At 42.5% G+C, this 25,701-nt stretch overlaps 1 protein-coding gene across 2 annotated transcripts in view; it reads right to left on the bottom strand.

Annotated features, from left to right (window-relative positions):
* RAB40C (RAB40C, member RAS oncogene family) overlaps window positions 1-25,701 on the bottom strand; it is a gene marked incomplete at its 5' end in the record, with an annotated part of 38,900 nt that overhangs the window by 5,898 nt on the left and 7,301 nt on the right. For both annotated transcript variants that reach the window (XR_014518844.1, XM_083473872.1), the window contains 4 exons: window positions 543-765; window positions 1,691-1,768; window positions 2,534-2,594; window positions 6,658-6,718. Coding sequence is in view for 1 of the 2 variants with exons in the window: in XM_083473872.1 (XP_083329998.1) it covers window positions 543-765; window positions 1,691-1,768; window positions 2,534-2,594; window positions 6,658-6,718 (423 nt within the window). The remainder of the gene's footprint in view (window positions 1-542; window positions 766-1,690; window positions 1,769-2,533; window positions 2,595-6,657; window positions 6,719-25,701) is intronic.

The following is a 25,701-nucleotide window of genomic DNA, read 5'->3' on the forward strand; positions in this document are numbered from 1 at the left end:
TCCTATTTTCACAGCTATGGGAGATATAAAAATTGGCCTAGTTGGTTCAGTGCTGCATGCAAAAAGCTATTTTTAATCAGTTTCTTTTCTATATACAAGGAGGATAATGACATCAATGGAGAGAACCCCAAGTCAGGGTGGTATGTTGGGGCATAAAGCAAGTTCAATAAATTCACAGGGCTCAGTGAAGAAGAAGATAGGCAGGTATTGTCTCTAGAGGAGAAGACTCAAGGCACATAGAGCTCCATTTTTGTTTCATATCTAAATAAGGTCTGTTTCAGATGTTTTATTGTTTTTGCAGAGTGAGATTTCCCCTATTTGTACTAATATGAGCAAATCATCATTAAGCAAGCTAAGTCACAGTAACTTACATGAGAGACGTCACACATGACATTGAGGCAAATTACCGTAGCTGAATTCAAAGAGCAGTAGTGGAAATGCCATGTGTACCAAACACCAAATCCTAGAAGGAAGACTGACAACTGGAACATCTATTCCTGTCTTAATGCATGGCAGGAACAATGGTGTGGGTGCTTGCTCACCTCTGTTGGGCCTCCAGATCTTCTCCATGCCATGCCTCATCAGCACAATACGAGACAGCTCCGTGAAGGACTCAATTACGTTGAAGTTGCACAATGGGCTGACCTCAAAGAACGTCATGCAATTTTTCTCTGCATAGGAGCGGGCTTGCTCTGTTGGCACTTGCCGTTTAAAGGCCAGATGAAGCCGGTTGCCAACCAAGATGCGGGGTACACCAGGAGCATGCTTTAGAGAGAAAAACAAATCACTGAACATACGCACTTCCATGCCAGCCCAAGCTCATGTTCCAACCCTTTTCCTTTGGGAGCAAAATACCTATTTGGCACTTCTCATTTACAAGACAATGCTGTGCTTTTATTTTTCAGGCCAGGTTCTGTGCTCCTAACCTGGACATGGCACAGGGTCCAATAGAAGAAGCTGGCATCTAGAGAAGGCTAAGTCTAGTACACTGCTGGCTTTCCAAGGAGGAAATGGGTACTAGAAACTGGTTTAAGCTTGGCAAATCCCAGTATCTGCCCACACCTTCCATCCCTTCTACATTCTAGTGTTAAGTGTACTAACATATTTTCCTCTTAATGCTTGGCAATTAACAGATAACATTTTCTGATAACTATGTTAGGCCTTTCTGAAGTAGTAAACCTGTGTCTGGGCTATCCTACTCCAGACTACAGGCCAGGGTTTATATGAATAATTGCTCTGCCATATAAAAATCCCTGCACATAAGAGAATTTGTGCACTTGGGCAGGACTGGGAAGTGGATCTGTTTGGGAGCAGAATCCCAAAATCTTCCCACCCCTCCATGGGCTAACTTTGACAAGCAGGTGAGGCTGCAACCCATAACCTCTCATTATAATGATCCCATGTGGCTAACACCTGTCAAAGGAGAAAGATTCTAACCTAGACTCCACCTGGATATGAGTTTTCTTAGTGCAGGGATTTTTACTTAGGTGTTTGGTCTCAATAGAAGGTTATAGAAGCATTTCAGCCTGCAGCAGGATGCAATAGTACCTAACTGACAGTTTGCTTCAATACAGTATAAGGTCCTAACAGGAAACCAAAAATTCTGACACTCCCTGAACCAGATTTGTAGATGAACAAAGATAAAAAGACCAAGTTTATGGAAGTCTAATGCAGTCTTTGTCATTCTTACCTCATCAATTTCCTTGATCCATCTGTCTATTCCATCAAAAGACCAGCGATTGGTAATGTCGTAGACCAAGAGGATTCCCTGTATGAAACAGAACACCAAATGTTCAAATTAAAAAAAATAAATCAAAGTTGCTTACTTGCAGAAGGTATTTTCCTAAAGTTGGTCAATAGTGACTTCACACCCAACTGTGTGCTCTTTTCCTGCCTTTTTGCCATGTAATTCACTTCTACTGTAAGGTTTTCAAAGTATTCTACCCATTTCTAGTCATATGATTAGGAATTCTGAGAACCATTCTTTTACCAGGCTACTGAAGGCTCCCTCCAACACCACACCTGACCTATAGACTATAACAAAAAATTTTGGTGTGTGTGTGTGTGTGTGTGTGTGTGTGTGTGTAAAGAAATACAAGAGGAATGTTTCAGAAAGCTGGATGTTTTCAGTGATAAGTTAGGACCCAGGCCACAAGCTGAATTCCCAGTCTGAAGTGGAAGAAATAGTGGAAGAGAAATAGAAATGCTCCCCCCCCATGGCAAGACTCTAGTTTCAGCACAGCCATCGTTCTGTAGCCTAAGCCAGGAGTAGCCAACATGGTGCCCTCCAGATGTTTTGGTCTACAACTCCCATCAGCCCATTGACTCTGTTGACTGAGGCTTATGGGAATTAGAGGGCACCACCCTTGGCCTAAACCAATATGGATGCATTGTGAGGGCTGTCCCAAACACAATCACTGGTTCCTCCTGGCTCACTTCTAGACATTAACAAACTGATAAGCAATGACTGCAGGTGGCACTTTTGCCTGGAGTCAAGTAACAAAAGCTAAGCAGCACTGCTGACTGTACTCACCTGAGCTCCCCTGGAGTATGACCGAAAAATTGTACAGAACCTCCCTTGGCCTGATGTGTCCCTACAATGAAAGAGGGAAAAAAGTAGATGGCTTTCAGACCTCCCCATTCCACCTTCCCAACCCTTTCATTGAATCCTTAGCTAATAACAAAACCATTCCATTCAGTGATCTGTTGGTTAAAATTGGAACTACATACTATACAAGAGGATATTGTACAAAAGTCATTATTTTTCTCCCCAAAATGCTGTGCTTCACATATGGATTTGTGTAGAGTGCACTCTCATACTCCACGCCTAAAAAGAACATTCTAACTTATTCCAGTCTTGTGTACCCACAAATATATTTCCTGCAGAAGAATATACACAAGAAAATTTTACCATACATGTTAATAAACACTAGTAAGAGTGCATATTATCTTTTCCATGCAAGTACACATACAAAAGATATCCCAAATGACTGGTTGTTTAGGAATATAGATTACATGTTAGCATCTGACAACTAAATTTTTTTTTTACAGCTTTATTTATCAATCCAGAACATCCATACTCTCAAGCTGGGTACAAGTTCATTACTCCCATTTTATCTACTGATGCAGCTCATTGTTTTCAGTTCTTGGAGGCTGCTACTGGCAGAATTCAACCACAACAGAAGCTACAGCAGACACTTCCAGGTCCTGCTCAACACCAGCTGCCCTCACTTTGAATGCTTCAAAGACAATGACTATGTATTTAAAATCCATTTTGCAAGCCCTCCAGCAGGCTGCCTTTGTGTGCAAATTCATCATAGCAGTTCCCACTTCCTATGACCTATCAATGGGTAGGTAGAGACATACATGCTACATACATATACTATAGATATGGAATGTCCAACAGGTCGATCGTGATCTACTGTTCGATTCCTGGGATGTTTTGGTAGATCGTGGGCTCCTCCATCCAGCCCTGTCCCCTTGCCTTGCCCTCTAGATCACTATACTGGAAGACAGAGCTCTCGCTGTGAGGCTGACCGTTTCATTAGCAATCTCTTGGTGAGCTCCTATTTTTATTTATTTCTTCGACCTGCCCCCCCCATGGGATTTTTCTCCCTAAAATAAGCTCAAAAACTTTCACTTGAACCCCCCCCCCCCAAAGAGGTAGATCACTGCCAGTTTTTAATTGTGTGAGTAGATCACAGTCTCTTGGAAGTTGGCCGTCCCTGCTATAGATGGACTAGATGCTCATTGGTATTATGTTCCAGCTTCCTACCACTGGAGACAGGATTTGACTGTTCAACATGAGGATTGTCAATATGTTCCACTAGAGAGAGTTAGATGAGAGAGACCAAGGCTCAAGTTCTAACTGTCATGGTTTCACCAGGTGGCCTTTGTAAAGTTACTAGCACCAACCCCCCTTTTTAGTGACAACAACAACCTAGACAACAACAAAACACACCCTCTCATTCAAAACTGCCCATTCTAAAATAATGGCTGAGCTATGTCTCGCCTTTGGTGGTTAGGTGGGTGGGGTGCAAAGGTGAAGGCTTTTTTCATCAGGACACTTCAGCTTTATAAACCTCTTCCAGTGAAAAGTTTGCCTGCCCCTCTCATTTTTCTCTCTGCAATTACACTTTTTTACAAAAAAAGTTATGCCAGATGTGCTTCCCGCCAAGAGCCTTTTATGTACTGATCTACAGTGATTACAAATTACTGTCAAATGCAAATGTGAATTTATTTATTTATAAAAGTATTTATATACCACCCTTTCAGAAAGCATCAGGGAGTCTGCAGCAAAATAAGAAATCCCTCCATTAGGAGCACTACAGAACAATCATTAAAATGTTCACGTTTTTGTTTTTTTAAAAAAACAACAACTGCATAGGCCTGTCTACATGAAAGTTCAGTTAACTTTTTGTTAGGTGAGTGAGAACATATTCTCTTGAAGATTTAAGAAGTGCTACAAATGATTGGTATGGATGGGGGTGTGGGCTCAGAAAACATTATTAACCCACAAAAATGCACCTGCAAGGTTATCTTTAATGAATATGGCAAGTTGGTGGACTCTCTGTCACCCAACTTCCACATACACAGTGTTGGAAGCAGTCCTTCAGTACTGCCTAGCCGTAGAGAGAATTCTTAGCTCTTCATTTAAAAAGCTGCTATGAAAACAAACAAAGGAAAAATTTTGGCTGGAGAAGATATGTTTGAGTTCAGCATTCAATGGCTACTCCAGAGGCTGACATTACACTGAGGAATTCTTACAACTCTGTTTAGGAGTACAACGTGTTCTGTAGTAAACAAACATAGGGTGTGTTAAGGACACCAGCTGCCTCAGAGCTTGTGTGTAGATTTAAGCCATGCCTTCTCATCTATTTAAGCATTACAGCACACCAAGGGGCATCACCAGACATCTGTGATGCTATGAGGAGTGCTGTGCTGACCTAAGCAAGTGCCTACATAAGTGCAAGCTGCGGTCAGGTTAGTCATAGAACATGTTGCAGTGTGTTGGTCTCTGCTGTGTCCAATGACCTGGGAGGGGTGCATGACAAACAGCTGGAAGCCTCACCACCCTCATTCCCCTGCATCGGATTTCCCAGGGAGATCAGATTTTTGGTGCAATTGAGGCATTACTAAATATCTAAAGGGTCAGATTTTGCTGGCACTTTTCTTATACACCCGTCACTACACAAACTAGAAGCTTGTTCCATTTATCCTGTTGCAAATAGCATAATGTCAGGGAGAGAGTGGTAATCATTGTGGTAGACCAGGGCAATGGATTACAATTGCAGTCATCCTCAACCATAGACTACGCTGGCTAGGGCTGATGCTGCCCAACAACATCTAGTAGGCACCACACTGGATGCTCTTATGGTAGAGACTTTGTGACTAAGTTCACACACCATCCTCCTTGTGTAAGAGGCCATTTCCATAAGTGGCCAAAAACCAATGCTCTTAGAATGAACACTAAGTAGGAACCAGGACTGTTTTGAAAATGCTTTCATGCAGGACCAGATGTAAACGTTTAAAGGTAAACTGTCCTTAGGCCACAGGGCAATAAATATGGCAAAAAATAAAATCTGCCCAGACACACACAAACTGAAGGTGGGAAAAGTGACTTAGCATATCTTCCCCTACTGTCCTCCTTTACTTCCTTGTTTTTCTTCATATGTCTTCCATTCACATTGTAAATCTGTATGCAAGGTTAAATTATGTTGTATGCCAGGCATAGGCAAACTCAGCCCTCCAGATGTTTTGGGACTACAACTCCTATCATCCCTACCTAACAGGACCAGTGGTCAGGGATGATGAGAGTTGTAGTCCCAAAACATCTGGAGGGCCGAGTTTGCCTATGCCTGTTGTATGCTGGAAGCCCCTTGTTTTCTTTTCAGCACGTAGCAGCAGTAGAAGGAAGAGGGAGGAGATGGTGCTTGTGAAGCCGAGCTGGTGAAGCCAGGCCATACAAGAGAAGGATGGGATAAAGAAAAATGTAATCTGCATGCTATAATTAAATGAAATACTGTATTTTTCGCCCTATAGGATGCACCGGCCCATAGGACGCACCTAGGTTTTTTGGGGGGGAAATCAAGGGAAATTTTTTTATTTCCCCTCAGGTTTGCGCAGCCATCCCCAAGCTAGAAGAGGGAGACGGAGCGCTCCGTCTCCCTCTTCTGCCTTCAGGGACAGCTTGCCCCGCTGTCCCCCAAGCTTGTGGGGCTGGCGGCGGGGGGGGGGGGGGGAGAAGCAAGCTTGCTTCTCCCCCCCGCCAGCCTCCAGATCAGGTCGGGGAATAGCGGGGTGGTGGCGCTTCGCCACCCCGCTATCCCCCGAGCTTTTGGGGCTGCAGGCTGCTGCCCACAAGCCTTGCGAGCCCGCGGGACATCCCTCCGAGCTTGCAAGACTTGCGGATAGCTTCCTGAAGCCTGCATTCGCCCCATAGGACGCACACACATTTCCCCTTCATTTTTGGAGGGGAAAAAGTGCGTCCTATAGGGCGAAAAATACGGTAGGTATCTATGAACGTCTCTAGATAAGCCCAGGCAGACACTTCTAAGCTTGCAAGAACATTATATTGATGAACCCATGTTCTTTCTTGGCGTAAGGTCATGTAGGCACTCTTAATACTTTGGGAAGATTTCAGCAATTCAACCTTACCAGAGCTCCAGTTTGACTCGTCTGCCATCTAACAGGATTGTTGTGGTCTTGTAGTCGATTCCTGTAAATAATAACAATGGAAGTGTGATTACACAAAAACCAGGCATAACAGCACTATTTCAGTGACATGTAATGTTCATAACCAGAAAAAGCTGTCACAACACGAAGTATTTGGAGGAATGATGCTTGTGGTGGTAGCATAGTAAGTTTTAATATACAAAACAAGCAACTCAGAAGAGCAGTAAACAGACAATTATCATTTATCTGGTAGCAAGGATATTTAGGTCTCTTACAACACAAAAAAGTTAGCTGTGAGGAATGAGGAACCAAGAGTTGTTTGTCAAACTGACCTACTTCAAGTTAAATACAATTTCTTCACCATATTTAGCATAATGTTAAATTTAAAAACTACTACAACAAAATTTATATACCACTTGATTGTAAAACACATACACCCTACCAATTGTTTACCTTTCCCCCCCTCAACCTGATGTTGCATTCATCCACTTAAGATTTGTACCCTCACTTTGAGTACAGTGTATTTTGTCTAGGTATTATTACTGAAATGTGATGGCCAGGAGTGGCATTCAGGTATGTTACATTCAGACTAGACCCACTGAAATTAATGGACCTAACTCAATCATGTTCATTCATTTCAATGGGTCTACTCATTAGTTGAATGCCACCCAAAAAAATCTAGATTTTGAGCTAACAGCGGCAACTGACCAGAGAACCTGTTGGTGGATCATAGGGACATGGACCTCAACAGAGTCTGATATCTGCATTTTGAAGCTTAATTTCAGAGGATGCATCTGATTGTGGCCAAGATCTGCACATTACAGCTTTGCATTACAGTTTTGGTATGCAAGCAACAGGACATACAACCATAAGGTAAAGGTAAAGGATCCCTGAATGGTTAAGTCCAGTCAAAGGTGACTATGGGGTGCAGTGCTCATCTCTCTTTTCAGGCTGAGGAAGTCAATGTTTGTCCACAGACAGCTTTCCGGGTCACGTGGCCAGCATGACTAAACTACTTCTGGCACAACAGGACACCATGACGAGTGTCAGAGTGCATAGAAATGCTATTTATCTTCCCGCCACAGCCATATCCACCACCAAAAGGTAGCATTCAACTCTCAAAAACAATTCATACTATATAGTCATGTTGCTGCCATCTTAACAATAACTTGACAGCGCTATTGGCATGTCAAATTGGTTCTATTTCTAACTAGGCAGCTTTGTTATTAGCAAGTATACCAAAATACTTCATACATATTCAATTGTGTTGACACAGAGATTTCATTTCCCTGCCGCACATCTGTGTCAATATCCTTGGAGACCTGGATATTGCACTAATAAGGTCTCAGCTGGTCACTTTTCTTCCTGTTCCTCCCAATGCTTTAATCTGCATATTAATTAGTCCATTGTTAACAAACTTCAAACAGGAAGCTGACTGCTGGCAATTGGTCCTGCCCCACATGAGATCAAGCACCACTTCCTTTAATTTAAGAAAGAAATCCCACTGATTCACTGTTTCCAGGGACACATGCTTTCAAACCTATCAGGTCGCATAAGAACTGAAGATTTTAAGTATAAGCAGTCTGACTTTGAAATATATAGCAAACGTTTCAACAGCTTGCTTCAAAAACTAATTTTTACATATGATTTCTTTAACTTGATCCAAACACACCCCACACTAAAAATATCATTTTCTCTGTAAGGAATGAATCATGGAGGAAAAATTATTTCAAGGAAAATGAACTGGCTATCTTCATCTGCCCCAGCTGGAACAAAACATGTTGTAACTCTCCAAAGGTTATACTTCACCCCCGAAGGTGCACTCCTCCATTGTCTAGAGCAGTGTTTCCCAACCGGTGTTCCGCGGCACACTAGTGTGCCGCGAGACGTTACCTGGTGTGCCGCGGGAAAAATTAAAAAATTCGAAAGATATCCGGAGAGGCGGCCTTCAGGCGAGTTTTAATTTTAATTTTCCTTCTCCCACTTAATGCCCCACGCTCGCCCGAGCAGCTTGCAGTCCTCGGTAACCACGGCGACCCGAGGGAGGGGAGGGAACAGGGAAGTCGAGGGCGGCGGCGAGCCGCGATGACGTCAGTGGGCCACGCCGCCTCGCCCTGGCACGGTGTGAGAGCCCCGGCTAGTGGCGCGAGCTTCGGAATAAGTGGGATCCGCGTGCGCGAGACCGAGATCGCGGGTAAGGAGCTCAGCCCTGGGCAGGAGGAAGTGGGGCCGCGCGTGCGGGCCACATCCCCACAGAGAGCGAGCCTCCCCCGGCCCACCACTCCGGGCAGGTCCACTCGCATGAGGGGGCGGCGATGGCGACGGCCGGCAGCTTGCCTGCAATGCCATCCCTCGAGCAGGCGAGGAGCCCGGAGGCTACCAGATGCGAGTCCTCTTTCCCACCCTGCTCGGGAGTCCAGAGCACTTGGTCGCATTCAGGATCTAGAGTGGGGAAGCGGGGCTTGTGTCTGGGCTGGACACATTGGGCTGCCTGTGCCGCTCGACCTGTGGGGAGAAATCAGGGTGGGAGTCACGACCGTGAGGCAGGGCTGCCAAGTGTGGCAGAAGAGGACACGGCTGTCGCACCTGTCCTTAGGTAGGAGCTTCTTCCGTGTCGACCTGCTGCCCTAAAGTCTTGGCTTTTTTCTTGGCTTTTTGGCGGTTGGCACAGAAGGAAGGCAAGGGGGAGGGGAAAAATTGAAACTTACACTTTCGTGCGTCCCTCCCGGCGTGACGCTGCGCGCTGACGTCACGGGGCTGTAATGGTGGTGTGCCTCGAGATTTTTTTCATGAAACAAGTGTGCCTTTGCCCAAAAAAGGTTGGGAAACACTGGTCTAGAGACAGATGGATGCCAACCAACCAAGTACTACTGGGATGCAGCCCTAACTCCAGAAAACTCTGTCCTGTGTCTCGCCAGTATAGTTGGCGACACACTCCTATTTTAATATCCTCCAACTATTTAGTGCGCAAGTTGCCAGTGTGGTGCCCTCCAGCTGCTGTGGAACCACACCTCCCATCTTCCCTGACCATAGCTTACACTGGCTGGAGATGAGGTCAAACAGTATCTGGGGAAGCACCATGTTGGCTACCCCTGATCTAGTATCTACAGCTAGCTCAGCTCTCAAAATAAGTTATAACAAGGGTGGGGACTGCATTCTATTGAAGGCAATCTGTTGATGGACACAAGCCAGTGGTAGATGGAACCACAGCTGAAAGTAGGCAAGGCCATTTCTCTTTTGATAATCCCCTTCCCCACTGCTCCAGTCACATGAAGGTAGGCTAAGGGCACATGTCGTCATCTAGACACAGGCTGCCAACCCTGAGTTCCAGATTGCCAACTGTTAATGAAAATTTGCTTCCTGTTCAGCCCAGGAACAGTCTATGCTTCTGGAACATTCTGGGCACTTAGCCTACCACAGTATCCCCCAATAAACATGTTAAAACATTTATTTCCAAAGAAGAGCCTTTAAGTTGCACACCTGCATTGGCAAACTCCCACAAGACTTACAACAGTTCCCATATATTCTTAGAATGTAAAATCAAGATTTTGTTTTATGTTGTCATTTCTATTAAAACCCTGTTTGACAAGACAACCCGATTACTTTTGTTTATAGAAAAAAAGCAACTTACAGCCATTGATTAAAAATCCCCAGGCTCAATCTGAGATGTACCGTACTTTTCTGTGTATAACATGCCCCCATGTATAAGATGACCCCTATTTTGGGGGACTAAAATTTAAGAAAATGGGGGGAGATTGCCCAGAGTTGTGGAGCTTTTTTGTGGAGGATTGCACAGTTATTGAGCTTTTTTCAGGGGAGGTGTTGCCAAAAATCACTCACCCACATGGCCGATGCTAACACTCACATGTGTCGCAACAGCCTCCTAGCGTCTGTCCCCTCACCAGCAGAAGCAGCCTATTGCCAGCCCAATTGTCACAGCGACACCCACTCAACAACATCCCTTGCTGCAGACACCAATAACACTCTGCAGACCATCTCTGGCTCGCGCCATCAACCAATTCCATGTGCCCCCTGGGCACTACCCATGTATAAGACGACCCCCTATTTAAAACATAATTTTCCAGTAAAAAACTCTTATACACAGAAAAGTACGGTATATCTTCAGGGCCCACTCTATTATTTTTGTAATTGTATACTTTAAAGCTATTTTTAATATACAGGTAGCAACCGATTACGCTTATTCAATATGTGTGCAACCACACATACAAGCACCGGCCCAAACCCAGAAGTAACCCAAAAAGTCACAAAAATGGGGCAGCCTTATTCAGCCTCCCCCCATTGGAAGATACATTGCTGTAGCTACCTTATGTACCATAAGGGTAGCACAGTTCTTTGCCCTGGCAGAGAGAGAAAATATTTACTGCCAATTCCTAAGAAGCTGCCCAGCCCAAAGTTGAACAAATATTTCAGTTTCCTAGGAAGGAATAGTTTTAGGCCTTCAGGTTGGCTGCTTTTTAATTCATAGTATTTCAGTCACTATTTGGGCCGGACTTAATTCATAGTGATATCATTGGCCAAGCCAGACATGATGCTAATTGTGAAAGCTTTCCTTTAGTGCCAAATGAAGCTTCCTTTCTCCAAACCTATTAGCAGCTTGGGGAAATCAATACCTTGGGGTATGAGGGGAAGAGCTAAATCCCCTCATTGTGTGCCATGGTTCCAACCCCACCCCCTTGCATCTTCTCTTTAAATGTGAAAAAGTAGATGAGAATTGCAATGATACAATTGACATAATTTATAGTTTGACCCCATGCAAATATAAGGAAAGGTTCCAGTCAGTGTGAAAGGCTTTCCTTCTTATTTAGGTAAATCTTCACAGTGCTGGACTGTCCATGAATGCAACGCTTCTATAATCCAAATCTCAGGCTGGCAGCAGTATCACTACTTGATCTTAAAATATTAAGGCAGTCAGTGCAACTCCTTCACAATTACACTAGACATATTTCCTTCAGGGTCAATGATGCAACCAGCCTCTGCTTCTGCTTTGCATTCCAGAACACTAACGCTCTTCAGCTTTTATAAACAGTTGATTACAATGTATCATAAGGAACCGTATCACAAAAAGGAACTCATTTCAGCAGCAAGTATTTCACTTTTGAAATCATCAGGCTTGTTCAGACAAGTTCATGAGGTGGAGTACAGCTCAACTGCCCCAACCATGTATGTTACATAACACTGAACAAACTTTCAAATGAATAAGGCAGAAACTGACATGTTTGTGCCACTGGGTGGCACTATTGCACAGAGGCTTTTGGGATACTGCTGAAAGTCAGCCTTTAAATACCTGAGTGCTTTCACTGCCTCCCCTTAAACACCCATCTTTACAACTGTTGTAGGGAAATGTTGGTGTTTTCTTCAGCAAACAAACTGTGAATATCCATATTTTTATATGCATACTGAGAAGCACCAGTCTGTTGATTGATCTTATTAGGAGTTGTGTTACTTTATTTCACTATACTGCTACATTTTTGATTTGTTATTTACTCTGTTTCTAGTTTATGTGCCAGTCACATCTCCCTGGGCTGGACATTATGAATTTACAAATTAAAGAGTTTTCGGTGAGAAAGACCATTGGATCAAACTATGAAATTAAAAACTGAAGTTCAAGCATTCAGTCACATGGATATGCTCTGTTGGTAGACAATGTACAAACCAGTTTGATTCTATTGCTTATAGCAGGTCTACCCAACATGACACTCTAAGATAAAATGCAAGCCACTAGCCACATAATTGTAGCTTATCAGATGCCTGAAAATGTTGCAGTCTCGGGCATGAAAACAAAAAAAGTTTACCATTTTACCATTTATTTACTATTACATTTATATCCCCACTTTTCCTTCAATGAGGCTTTAGGCAACATATACTGTTCCCCCATTCTCAGTTTCAACCCAACAACCTTGTAGGCTAGGCTGAGCTTCATGATGGAGTCGGAATTTGAATTCTGGTCTCCCAGGTTCTAGGTCCAGCTCTCCACCCACTAGGCCAAATTGGCTTCATGTCTGGCATGCCAGGCTCAATTCAGTGGCAGGAAATTACACAAATGTGGTTTAATGCGTCTAGCTATGTGGAAGACACAATGGGGCTATGCTCCATCTGAATATGGGTCACTGTAGCAGATCCACGATCATTTAAGAGATGGAAAGAAGGGGAGAGAGTGTAAAAGACAAAAAATTAGGAGAGAGCACAAAACAAGGCACAGAGAAAGAGACTAACAAGATATAATAGTATGGTAAAAGTTGTTTTAATGTTGCAGGTTGGTGCTAAATGAAAAAGCCCTGGGCCTGATAAGTTGTTAACTACCAACAGACAAATGGAAAGACATATTTCTTTGTAAGCTATGGTTGCAAATGTTTATTTCTTACATCTATATTCTTCTTTTCCTCCAAGGAACAAAAGATGGTATACATGGTTCTCCCCCTCCCAATTTCAATCTCACAACAATCCTGTGAGGTAGGTTTGGCTGGAACAGTAACTGGCCCAAGGTCATCCAATGGGTAGGGATTTGAACCCTGGCCATGAAAAATATTAAGTTTTAATTATAATGCTAAACCATAATAATAGAATCATAGAACCATATCATTGTAGAGTTGGAAGAGAGCCTGAATGTCATCTAGTCTAACCGCCTGCAATGCAGGAATCTCAAACTAAATATGCATGACAGATGGCCATCCAACCTCTACTTAAAAACCTCCAAGGAAGGAGAGTCCACCACCTACCGAGGGAGTCTGTTCCACTGTCAAACAACCCTTACCGTCAGAAAGTTCTTACTTAGGTTTAGTCAGAATCTCCTTTCTTGTAACTTGAAACCATTGATTCGGGACCTAGCCTCTGGAGCAGAAGAAAACAAGTTTGCTCCATCTTCCATGTAACAGCTCTTTAGATCTTTGAAGATGGCTATCATATCTTCTTTCAGTCTCCTCTTTCCCAGGATAAACATACCCAACTTCCTCAACAGTTCCTCATAAGGTTTTGTTTCCAGACCCTTGACATGGCATAGCTCCCGACAGTCCTGCTTTTTTGTTCCTCCTGGGGTTCGTCTCCTGCATTGGGAGATCTTCCTCCCCCCTAAGGGCACTCTACGTGCATCTCTATTCCAGGACAGTACACTCTGGTCTAGCAAGAATTTCTTCATCTTGCCCGATAGCATGAAGTGTGGATAGGAGGGCCTCAAGTTGCTATATCTTCTCTTCCAGCAAGGCAACCAGTTTGCACTTGCTGCAGGTGTAGTTTTCCATGTTCTTAGTCAGGAAGACAAACATAGCACAGGTGTTTCAGGTCACACTGTAAGACAGCACTCTGGGCATCCCCATCAAACTCCTTCGCTAAACATTCTTGCAACATCCTTGTTTATAAGTCATGATCACAAGAGCATTATCTGCTGGATTTCTTCCTGCTGGATTTGAGCCTTTACTGAATGGGGAGTGCAGGGTCCAGCAGGTGTCACTGCTGCCTCCACTCCTACAGCCCATATTCAGCTGCCATGCTAAGATGACGACACCCATGAGGCACTGCGTTCCATGGTTGATTGTGGGAGGGGTTCTCTGACCAAGTTGGAAGGCAGAAGCTGGTCTGCAGTTGTGGTTTCGTGTGCACATGGTAGAAAGCTGGCAAGGAGCAGAGCCCTGTGCCTGTAGCATGGCGGCCCTGGCTTTACACCCTCCAGCAGGGTGCTTGATTCAGTAATATAATGGGGCCCATCCAGTAATGAAGTGTAATGGATTTCACTGTGCTGACAATGGCCAGATGCTGCTGGAAATCCATCAATCAGGACTTGAAAGCAGTTATCACTTCCCATTCAAGCAATTACCGTATTTTTCGCTCTATAACACGCACCCGACCATAACACGCACGCAGTTTTTAGAGGAGGAAAATCCGTAGGCATGCCACCCATAGGCATTCCCTCCATAACACGCACAGACATTTCCCCTTACTTTCTAGGATGAAAAAGTGAGTGTTATGGTGCAAAAAATACGGTAGTTTTCAGTGGAATATTGTCTATGAACATGCAAGTATCATTTAGTGATCATGGTTAAAAGTTGTCAACAAAGGTCTCTTCAATCAATTGTTCATAACCCTTTAAATAAGGATTCAAGTTAGTGGCCATCAACACATCATATGGTAGTGAATGTGTTATTTCACACTTCCTTTTTTGCCTGTTCTGAATCTAGTGGACCAAGATTTGTGTGTCTAATCACTGCTGGAACATAAGGAACTCTCATGCCTGTAGCAATCTCTGTTTCTCTATGTCTGTCCCAAAAGGATACCCAGAAATTAAAGTCAGAATTGGGCCTTAGTTATCCACCAAATATGAAACTCTGTTTGGTAACTACATATCTAGAGGGCAAGGTAGGAATGCAGGCACTGCATTGAACACCAATGATGTTGTCCATATCCTGCTGGAACTGCTGCATTGGCAAGGCACAGAAAACCGGTCTGAGCTGTTTTCAGCTTAGCCCACATTCCAACTCTGCTTCTCTAGTCATACTGAATTTGCAATTAAAGAGGAGTTAGTTTATGAAGACTTTGGGGCCCTTTAAGCTCTTTATATGTATTGTTATTTACCAAGTTTTAGCACAACTAAAGCAAAAGTCATAAGCACAATGTTGTGAATCTGTTCATGCGCAAATACACCCAGCAACTCTTAAAGTTATTGTATCTACCAGGCCCTACACCTATGTTTGCTGTAGTCAAGTAATAATCTCAATTCTTGGCAAGCTTTCAGTTGTATCTATATAAGGAAAAAGGAAAATGGTCACCTGCAGCTGCCCATCTCAAAGTTGTTCTTATGATCTGTTTACATTGTACTTTGCTCAATCTGTTGACAATTAACAACACTGTGTTTCAAAGGCTGCACTACATATGAGGCAAAACAGAGGCACTATTTGCACAGGAAGCTCCCACATTGGGAAAATAATAATAGATCCAGCTATTATGCTGTCTTGTGAAGGCTAAAGGAGTTTATACGCAATATAAAAAACCAAAGACAGTAAACAGTGATCCAGCAAGAGAATGATAGAGCTGGTATTAGCTCATTAGAACTGTTTCTTTGCCTGTATGCCCTCTTGGACCATAAGACACCCCTGAAGTAGAGGCAGAAGATGCCTGTGACAAGAACTGGTAACAGCTGTAGACTACACTCCATTATTGAAGAAGGAATAACTTTCCCCAAACTCCAATTCTTCTAACTTCTTAGACCAACTATGGCAGAGCTTTCCAAACTTCTCATGTTAGTGACACACATTTTAGATATGCATCATTTTGCAACACAGTAATTCAGTTTTAGTAGCAAACCAGAGGTAAAACTAACCCCTTATAAGATATATGGTCACATATTGCCCGACACACCCAGACACTGCAGCCAACACACTAATGTGTCACGACACACAGTTTGGAAAGCTCTGAATTATGGTAATGTGTTCCACATGGGCTGCCTTTAAGACAGCTTATAAACTTCAGCTAGTACAAAATGTTCATCTCCTAGAGCATGGAGAGTGGCAGGAGCATATGCAACCAACCCCACTATGATTATCCTGAATACCAGTTAGCTTCCGGGATCAATTCAAAGTCCCTCCCCGCTTGCAGGTCAACTGACAGGGTGCGAAGATATCTGTCAATCGCCTGGCATCACAATGAAATTAGGTGACTTGTTTTCACCCCTGCAAGCCCTGACAAGCAGCTGATTGTTAGAATCTAACTCTTCATACCCTTGGACCCACATATTTATGGGACTGCTTACAATGGCTCTCAAAATGAACCATTCACAGTGGGATCAAACCTATCCATTCTGAAGGAAATCAGCCCTGAGTGCTCACTGGAAGGACAGATCCTGAAGCTGAGGCTCCAATACTTTGGCCTCATGAGAAGAGAAGACTCCCTGGAAAAGACCCTGATGTCGGGAAAGATGGAGGGCACAAGGAGAAGGGGACGACAGAGGATGAGATGGTTGGACAGTGTTCTCGAAGCTACCAGCATGAGTTTGACCAAACTGCGGGAGGCAGTGGAAGACAGGAGTGCCTGGCGTGCTCTGGTCCATGGGGTCACGAAGAGTTGGACATGACTAAATGACCAAACAACAACAACGAGATTTTGGAACGCAGAAAGAAAGAAAACCATCAAACCACCTTATCTAAATTACAGTGGTACCTCGGGTTACATACGCTTCAGGTTACATATGCTTCAGGTTACAGACTCCGCTAACCCAGAAATATTACCTCGGGTTAAGAAGTTTGCTTCAGGATGAGAATAGAAATTGTGCGGTGGCAGCAGCAGCAGTGGGAGGGCCCATTAGCTGAAGTGGTGCTTCAGGTTAAGAACAGTTTCAGGTTAAGAACGGACCTCTGGAATGAATTAAGTACTTAACCCAAGGTACCACTGTATATAATTCAGTATTTGAACGATTGGTATTAGTAATTGTATTATAAATTGGTATTGTTATAATGAGGTTATTTTTGGATTGTAATTGAAAAGTAATTATTATCAGAATTGGCTTCCACAGTCACTTACGGACTCACAGTTAAGACCGTTTTCATGGAAGACAATCTTACTTGGCTATGAGTGATCGCCATAGAAGAAAGATGTATGGGACTGCTTCTCCCTGTAAGTACCAGCCTCCTATATAATTAAAATCAGCATTTAGTGCCTTGTTTCAGGTCCCATCATTGGATGAGTTATTTCAATGGTCGCCTTGGGGCTGTTAAATGACTTCCCAAAGATCTGCCAAAACACCTTTCCGATAGCTTCCAGAAGGGGCTACAAGAGTTTTCTATTAGGGAAAGTCACTGGGGTCTAGTACTTTATGTGCTGGTAGTTTGGGATGTTTACATTTATTTGTAATCTTATTTTCACTAGCAGATGTTGTGATTGTTAAAGTATTAAAGTAGTCATATCCCATAATTACAAACAAAAAACCCTACTCAGAGCATTTTAGATAATGAAAATGTGCATTTTCAGTAACAGGGGTAGACTTGTGACATTGAGTTATAAAAAGACTATTAGAATTAGTTCTTTTGAATTAGTCATTTAGGTAGACACAAATAAAACAGTAAGTATATTTTTAAAATAAATGCAAGTATAACTGCCTTTTTAAAATCAGCAGATTGCTGTTCAAATACCAGACATAATCAGACCAGAAGATGCACTGTTCCAGGACCCTGGAGGCAGATCTGGGATTGAATTTGGGACTTACTTGCAGATGGCAGAGAATAAGCCAAGAGGCTCATCCACAACAGCCTCTAGAGAAAAGTGGTAATGCACTAGGATTCTTGCCTCACAATAAATCCTGTCATCACAGGGACATTAACAGCAGCTTTACTTTCATATAATGGTTTGTTTTGTATTGTAAAAGGAGGAGGAAGCAACAGCTGATGGACCACAGCTTCACTTCATAAGAAGATATAGTTTGGCCATAACTAGAGCTCACTGAAATATCGACGACCTTACAAAACAACATTGGTAGATGTGAATGCTTAGGATGTCAGCAATCTGTAGACTTGCATACGGCACAGGAGAAGTAACAGAATATTTGCTGAAGATTCCTCTAAGCAAGTTGATGTTTCTTTGACCCATTTTAGGTATTTTAGAGACCACAGCACTGTATTTGTTGTGGGCCATATACCTGAATACACAAAGTTCTGAACATCAACATAAGTGGTTATAAGCTACTGTGCTTTAAGTTCCTTAAATATATTCTTACAAAAACAGCCACATAAGTCAATGCATACATTACATGGCAGCAAACTTACATTTGCCACTGACTGCAAGCTTGACAAGCAGCTGCAGACAATCCCTGTTTCCCAAGAAGCATACATATGTGTTAACACAAATTTAACATATGTGCCTTCCCTTAGACACAATGTGGACTTGAGAAGAAGAGTTTGGATTTGATATCCCGCTTTATCACTACCCGAAGTAGTCTCAAAGCGACTAACATTCTCCTTTCCCTTCCTCCCCCACAACAAACACTCTGTGAGGTGAGTGGGGCTGAGAGACTTCAGAGAAGTGTGACTAGCCCAAGGTCACCCAGCAGCTGCTTGTGGAGGAGCGGAGACACGAACCCGGTTCCCCAGATTACAAATCTACCGCTCTTAACTACTACACCACACTGGCTCTCAGGCAGCATGAGTATTTCAGAAAGGTACCTTTTCAGTCTACCATAACATAAGCCAGCATGACAACAAAAGCAACAAAAATACATTAAATATTCATTTATTTTAAAGCCACTTAAATGTGAGAAAAGAACAATAGTAGGCAATTTGTTAACTTTGTTTTCCTCATCTCTAAAATTTGGTTATATAAACCACCAACATGTAAGATCATACAAACCAGCTGACCCAAGTGATGTACAGAAACAGCTGTCAGTATTTCCCTATCACTTGACACACACACATTCACTCATCAGAAACCTGAAGATACAGCCTAAGGGACGTTTCAGTTATCACTATATATGTGGAATGCCCACAGACAACCACCTTGCAGTTATAGAAATGAAAAAAGGCAAATGGCTGGAGGGAGAAAACATGTTTTATCTCAGAATATGTTTCATTAGTTTCAATGTACCCTGCCCTGAGATTGTTTACTTTATGAAGGGCAGCATATAAATCATTTAAATAAATAAACAAACCACAATTGTTTTGTGATCCACAAGCTGGATAGTATATGACTATGAACCGGGAGGCGGGAAAGAGTGGAGAAAAAGCAGATCAAGTGCAAGAGTATGTTGACTGCTAGCTCTACAAATCTCACAGTATAAAGTTAAATAAGCACAGGCTAACAGATAGGTGTTTAAGTAGATCTACCCATGCAGAAGAATTAGATTGGAATGAAGTCTAGAATAGATTACTATTTCAGACTACAGCTAGGGGAATAAACATTTTTGAATGATACTCACATAAAGCACTCCATGCAAATACATTCTAGCCCAACCCTTTGCCTGCTAGGTCAGCTTTTCTACTCTCATCAACTTGCTTGAACTGTTGTATTGCATCAACTGTTGCACAGATAACTGTGTTATGCACACGACTTTGAGCTTCTTAAGGTGAAAGGTGGGGCATATAACTAATGTACACTCACATCAGAGTCACATGCCATGCTGGTACAATATGGGAACAGCTTGCTAGATCAAACCAGAGGCTCATATGATACAGTGATAGCCACCATCTCACACACACACCCCAAAATACACCATGTTATTATCATTATTTTTCCTGGTATTTATTGGCTGAAGTATATCTAGTGCTTTGGATCTATACATAAAGAATTTGAGAGCTAAGCTACTCAACTTTGCAGCTATGCTCCTATAAAGTGGCCAGTCTGGTGTTAGATATAAGGTGCCTTGTCTTTGTTTGATAATTTCATCTAGTTCTAAATAGAAGTGTTTCTAGTGACTCTGGTACAGTATTAGCAATGATTTTTGTGTTTATCCACCACCAAATTTTACAAGAGGTAATACAAACTCATGCCATGTTCATTTTTGTGGTTCTTATTTTCTTCCCTTATACCTGCTGATGGAAAAGGTACAACCAGAGCCAAGAGGATGCCAGAATGGTTAACAAGTAGAGGCAAGGAAGCTATGAGAGACAAGAAAATGAGGAGAGCAAAAAGGAAAACAAATTTTGGCAAAAGAAATGCAAGCAAATGCAATAAGGGGTGCAAAAAAAGAAATTGAGAAGCAAATCACTAAAAACAAAGAGCAAATAACACTAACTTTAAATACATTAGGAGCATGGAAGCTGATTGGACAAGTAAGTAGTCAAAGGTATGCTAAAGGAGGAAAAGAGGATTGCCATGAACGGATTCTTTGCATCTGCCTTTACAGCATAAGATGTAGAGCAGATCCCAGCGTCATAATTAAATTTATCAGGGAGCAATTCTGAGGAACTGAGGAAAATAGCATTGCCAAGGTTTTATTTAAAAAATAATAATATTAAAGATTTTCCTTGTTTATAAAAGCATATGTATTGTCTCTTTCTACAGATCAGTTACATTTGTTTTGAGGCATTGGTGTTATATGCAGTATAGGGTTGGGAAGAAAAGGGAGGGCAGAAGAGAGGGGGGGTGGTAAAGCTTATGTTCTTTTAGTGTATGTGTGGGGGTTTTGTGTCAGTGTCACTTGGGTAGGTTCTCTTTCTATTCGCTTGTTATGTTTCCTTAGTGGTGAGAGAGGTCGGAGTGGCCTAGGGTGTTGTTGATTGTCTTTGGTTGGCTGCAGTGAGATTTGTTTGTGCATTGTGGGGGGAGTTGTTGGGTTAAGTTAGTCATATTGAATCGTATGCTGTTGGCGGGTTTGTGTTAAGCACTGCCAAGAGTTGAAATTCTAAACCTTACTGACAAATTAAGAATTGACAAATAACCGGATCTGAATGGCATCCACCTGAAAGTTATTGAAGAACTTGAATCTGAATTGTAACTTTCCCCCAAGATTAGCCTCTACACTTGGATAATTTTAAAAGTAATCCTCAAATACATGAAAAAAATCATATATCAATGGTTACTAGCACTGTGTTTACCTGCTGCTGGAAAACACGTGGGGAGAATGCTGTTGCACTTGTATATGCTTGCAGGCTTTCTACAAGCACCTGTTTGAACAAGACTAAACAGGCCTTCTGGTGTGATCCAGCACGGCTCGTTAGGTTCTTTAGGACAGCCTCAAACCAACTGTGGAATAGTTTTGGGATCAGGTAGATAGGAAGGGATTCTGCTACTCTTCCTTCTTTCAGCATCACTCATATTATGTTCACAATCCTTAGTCTACAAGTACAGCAGTCATAGTCCCACACTAAATTCATTCAAGAGGCAGTTTACAATCTATTTGTTCTGGCAGGCCAGGTAGTAGTAGGAGTGACACCATTTCTATAATGTCGTGCTTGTTATTGTTGCTGTATTTTGTATGGTGGTTTTATTTTTGTTTTTGATGCTGTTTATTTTCATCATTAAGCCTCCTTATTCTTACAGAAGGGTGAGTTATAAAGAAGTAAAGTAAAGGAGCCAAATAAAGTAGATGCAAAATTAAAAGATCCATCTTATGACCAGAAGGCATATTCAAGAATTTGAGTAAGTCTATAAATTATACTCTAGTACTGTTATTACTTATATATTGGATTTGTTTTATTATATAGACAGGGTTGGAGTATGAAAGCTATCATTTACATTTAATAAACTATGCATTCCACAAAGGCTTACTGAAGGCACCAACCCTTATCTAGATATATACTTCTCTGCACTCTGCACTAATATACAGAGACAAGGATAAGAAGTTTGAAGCATTAGATCAGTATTTCAATAGAAAACTTCGACATATTACTCTGAAACCATACTTCAGACAACAACTATTTGGAAAACATTCTCCTACATAATGATTGTATTCTACAAGGAAATGAATACAGCAACATATGGGCTGTAAAAGGATGTTTGTTCCCTACGGTACTTGAAACAGGATTTGCTTGGAACAACAGGAAGCAGCATCCTCTGCTGCTACAGGGACTCTGAAATGCATAGACTTGCCACTTTAATAGAGAGGTGTTTAAGGATGCGTCAAAGTTTTTAATCACAACACTCAAGGATGGTTTAGTAATTTTGCCTGTAGTTAGCTTTTGTCTTCATGAGGTTCCATGGACTGCAAAATGAAACCAAATGAATACTGGTTGCTTATTTATCCCCCCTCTTATCCATTTCCTTACATTTTCCTTTGCTCGTTAGGGTAATTTTACTTAAACAACAACAACTGGGAATAAGGAACACACACTGGAGTAGCACTGAGCAGGCATATCACTCATCAAGAGAGAACACCCACCAGCTAGCTTGTCAGATATTCTCAAATATTTTTTTCAAGTATCTAAATATGGGGAACCTTTTTCAGCCCAAGGGTCGCACTCCCTTCTGGGAAATGTTCCAATGGGTCACATGCCAGTGGCAGGCAGGGTCAGAAGCAAGTGTGCCCAGGGCAACAAATGTAAGCTTTACTTTTGTAATGTAGGGTAGTACCTACATACACTGACACATCTCTCTGTACTCCATCCTGGCAAGCAACAGCCATCCTGAGATTTCAAGGACACATTCCAGCCAGGTAAAAACACCAGGTGTGAAGCAGTTGTCTTCCGGAAGGCGATGGAGGCCTGTTCCAGAAGCTTTACAGAGAACTGTGTCAGACAAGGAACTCCCTCCTCTCCACAACTAATGGAACAAACTACAGGCCGTTATGACTTCATGCATTCTCCTGAACCCTGTGTTTCTGTTCAGAGATGTCTGCAGTTATAACTCATGGCCAAGCAGGTAGCTGGGTACAGTGGTACCTTGGTTTAAGAACAGCCCTGTTTACGAACTATTTGGTTTATGAACTCCGCAAAACCGGAAGTAGTGTCCCGGTTTACGAACTTTACCTTGGTGTACGAACAGAAGCCAAATGGTAGAAGGGCACCGCCAGTGGGAGGCCTCATTAGGGAAAGCATGCCTTGGTTTAAGAATGGTTTTGGTTTAAGAACGGACTTCCAGAACAGATTAAGTTCATAAACCAAGGTACCACTGTATTTTTATGTGTTCCAAAATCATGGTTGATTAGGACTAGAGCAGGGTCTTTTTGAGTGTGCACACCCAGACTTTGGAATTTCCTGCCTAGAGACCTGCCCCACCCATTCTGCCAGAGTGTGAAGGCCATCAGTTGCTAGCAATTTTAGTTTAAAAAATACCAACCCACCAACTTTAAATAATGTTTCAGTGTTTAACTGCATACAAACCTCTCTCTCTCTCTCTCCCTGTGTGTGTGTAATTTCTTACTTGTTTGTTGCCATGAATTTTGAAGGAAGGATTATTTAAAAGCTGATAAATATTGACGTTTATGGCACAGCAGCATCTTGGACATACTGTGCTGCATACTAGACTTGTTACAAAAGCAAGTGAGTTCTTTCATCAATAATGTGTTCCCAATAATTCAGACACTCTTAAGAGGCTGGTCAGCCAACACAGCTCAGAAACTTGAGTAAGGCTTGAAGATCAATACTGTCATCCAGAATTGAGTATGGAACTGGGTATGAAGAAAGGTCTGTTGTGCACTTCAAACTATAAGATATTACAGCAAGATGTGTCTTAACACTGAGAGAAACACTACAAAGTATGTGCATGGGTGGGCACTCCTGCCTCAACAGATGCTAATGAATAGTGACTCTATATCCAGTTCTTAACAGAACCACAAAAGCTTCCTTCCTTCAGTTCCTAAGCAGTGAATTTGACCATAGTTGGAGTACCAGTTCAGCTGAAACAGATTATTGGCGTTTCATTTTCAAAGATTTTGACACTGGTATATATTACCAGTAAGAAAAGATAAACAATACAGCTTAATTAGGATGGCAAAAGCTATACAGTGGAACCTTGGTTTTCGAGCATTTTGGAAGCCAAACGAATCAGAACCTGAACACCGAAAACCCGGAAGTGAATGCTTCTGTTTTCGAATATGCCTCAGAAGTTGAATGGCTTCAAGGCATGTTTCTCCATTTTCTCAATGGAATTTGCCGACTGCCCATTGCACCTTGGTTGTCAGATGTTTCGGAAGTTGAACGAACGGTTTTCCGGAACGGATTACATTTGACAACCGAGGTACCACTGTAGAGGAAGAGTTGGGGGCGGGGGTCGTGCATGTGGAAAGTGAGAAACATTTGTGTGTGTGTATGCACATTGAGAGACACATAACCAAGTTTACTCTGCATAAAACCAAAGTTGTAAGAGCCTGCCACTAACTCAATTGTTTTCATAATTTACATAATCAGCTGTTCTGAGACAGATTCATGTGAATTCGGGGGTAGCTATGATTTGACAATAGAGGCATAAGTCACATGAAGGAGTAAATATACCTACCTACCCTGCCCTCTGCCATTCATCCTGGAAGGTATAATCCAAAGTAATAGTCAAATTGAACAATAACAGGATATTATCTTTGATTAGTGAAGCTCATGGTTGCATAGAGAAGACCCAGAAGAGTGAAGGTTTTGTTGCTAAAGAACTAGTTGATTGCATATATTAAGTAACTTGATAGCTCACCAACTTCACACCAAAAGAAATGTCAATAAAGAGGCACCAACCTATTTCAAGTACTTTAATTACCTAGCAAACCCTATAGACCCCAATGAGTTTGCCACAGAAGGTTCTTTGCAGCCCAAGGGGAGGGATCTCAATGTCTTTCTACCCCTACACCAAACAGGTGTACCCCATTCAAGACTGCTATAGTGATGAACTTTCACACCTCATTCCCTGGACACATGTAATAAGCTAAAGGTAAAGGGACCCCTGACCATTGGGTCCAGTTGTGGCCGACTCTGGGGTTGCGGCACTCATCTTGTTTTGTTGGCCGAGGGAGCCGGCGTACAGCTTCCGGGTCATGTGGCCAGCATAACTAAGCCGCTTCTTGCGAACCAGAGCAGTGCACGGAAATGCCGTTTACCTTCCTGCCGGAGCGGTACCTATTTATCTACTTGCACTTTGACGTGCTTTCAAACTGCTAGGTTGGCAGGAGCAGGGACCGAGCAACGGGAGCTCACCCCATTGCGGGGATTCGAACCACCGACCTTCTGATCGGCAAGTCCTAGGATCTGTGGTTTAACCCACAGCGCCACCCGTGTCCCAATGTAGTAAGCTAGCTGGGCCAAATATTCTTTAGCTACCTGCTCCAGCAGTAGAATACACCATTAGAGTACATAGGGGACATCTCAAAACTTCCAGTTAAGTAGCTCAAGTTCTTTTAGTGTGTCTGTAATAGTGAGCTTCTTCACAGTACATGACAGCAAGAAAAAGAGAGGTTAAAAACAGCCCCATCTGGGCTGCCTCCTTACATAATGTTCCCTGAGGCTCCTCAATCCCTGTTCAGCAATTGTATGCCTCATAGGAGTTCACATGGGGATCATGGTTGCTTGGGGTAATGAACACAATTTACAGCCTGTTGTGTGCATTTTATATTCCAGGCAATTGGGACAAAGACCATTTAATCCTTCCGTTCCTAACAGCTACATGCTCTAAGCTGCATGA

The sequence above is a fragment of the Podarcis liolepis genome, assembly GCF_965112155.1.
Source record: "Podarcis liolepis genome assembly, chromosome: 14".
In the NCBI taxonomy this organism is placed as follows: domain Eukaryota; kingdom Metazoa; phylum Chordata; class Lepidosauria; order Squamata; family Lacertidae; genus Podarcis; species Podarcis liolepis.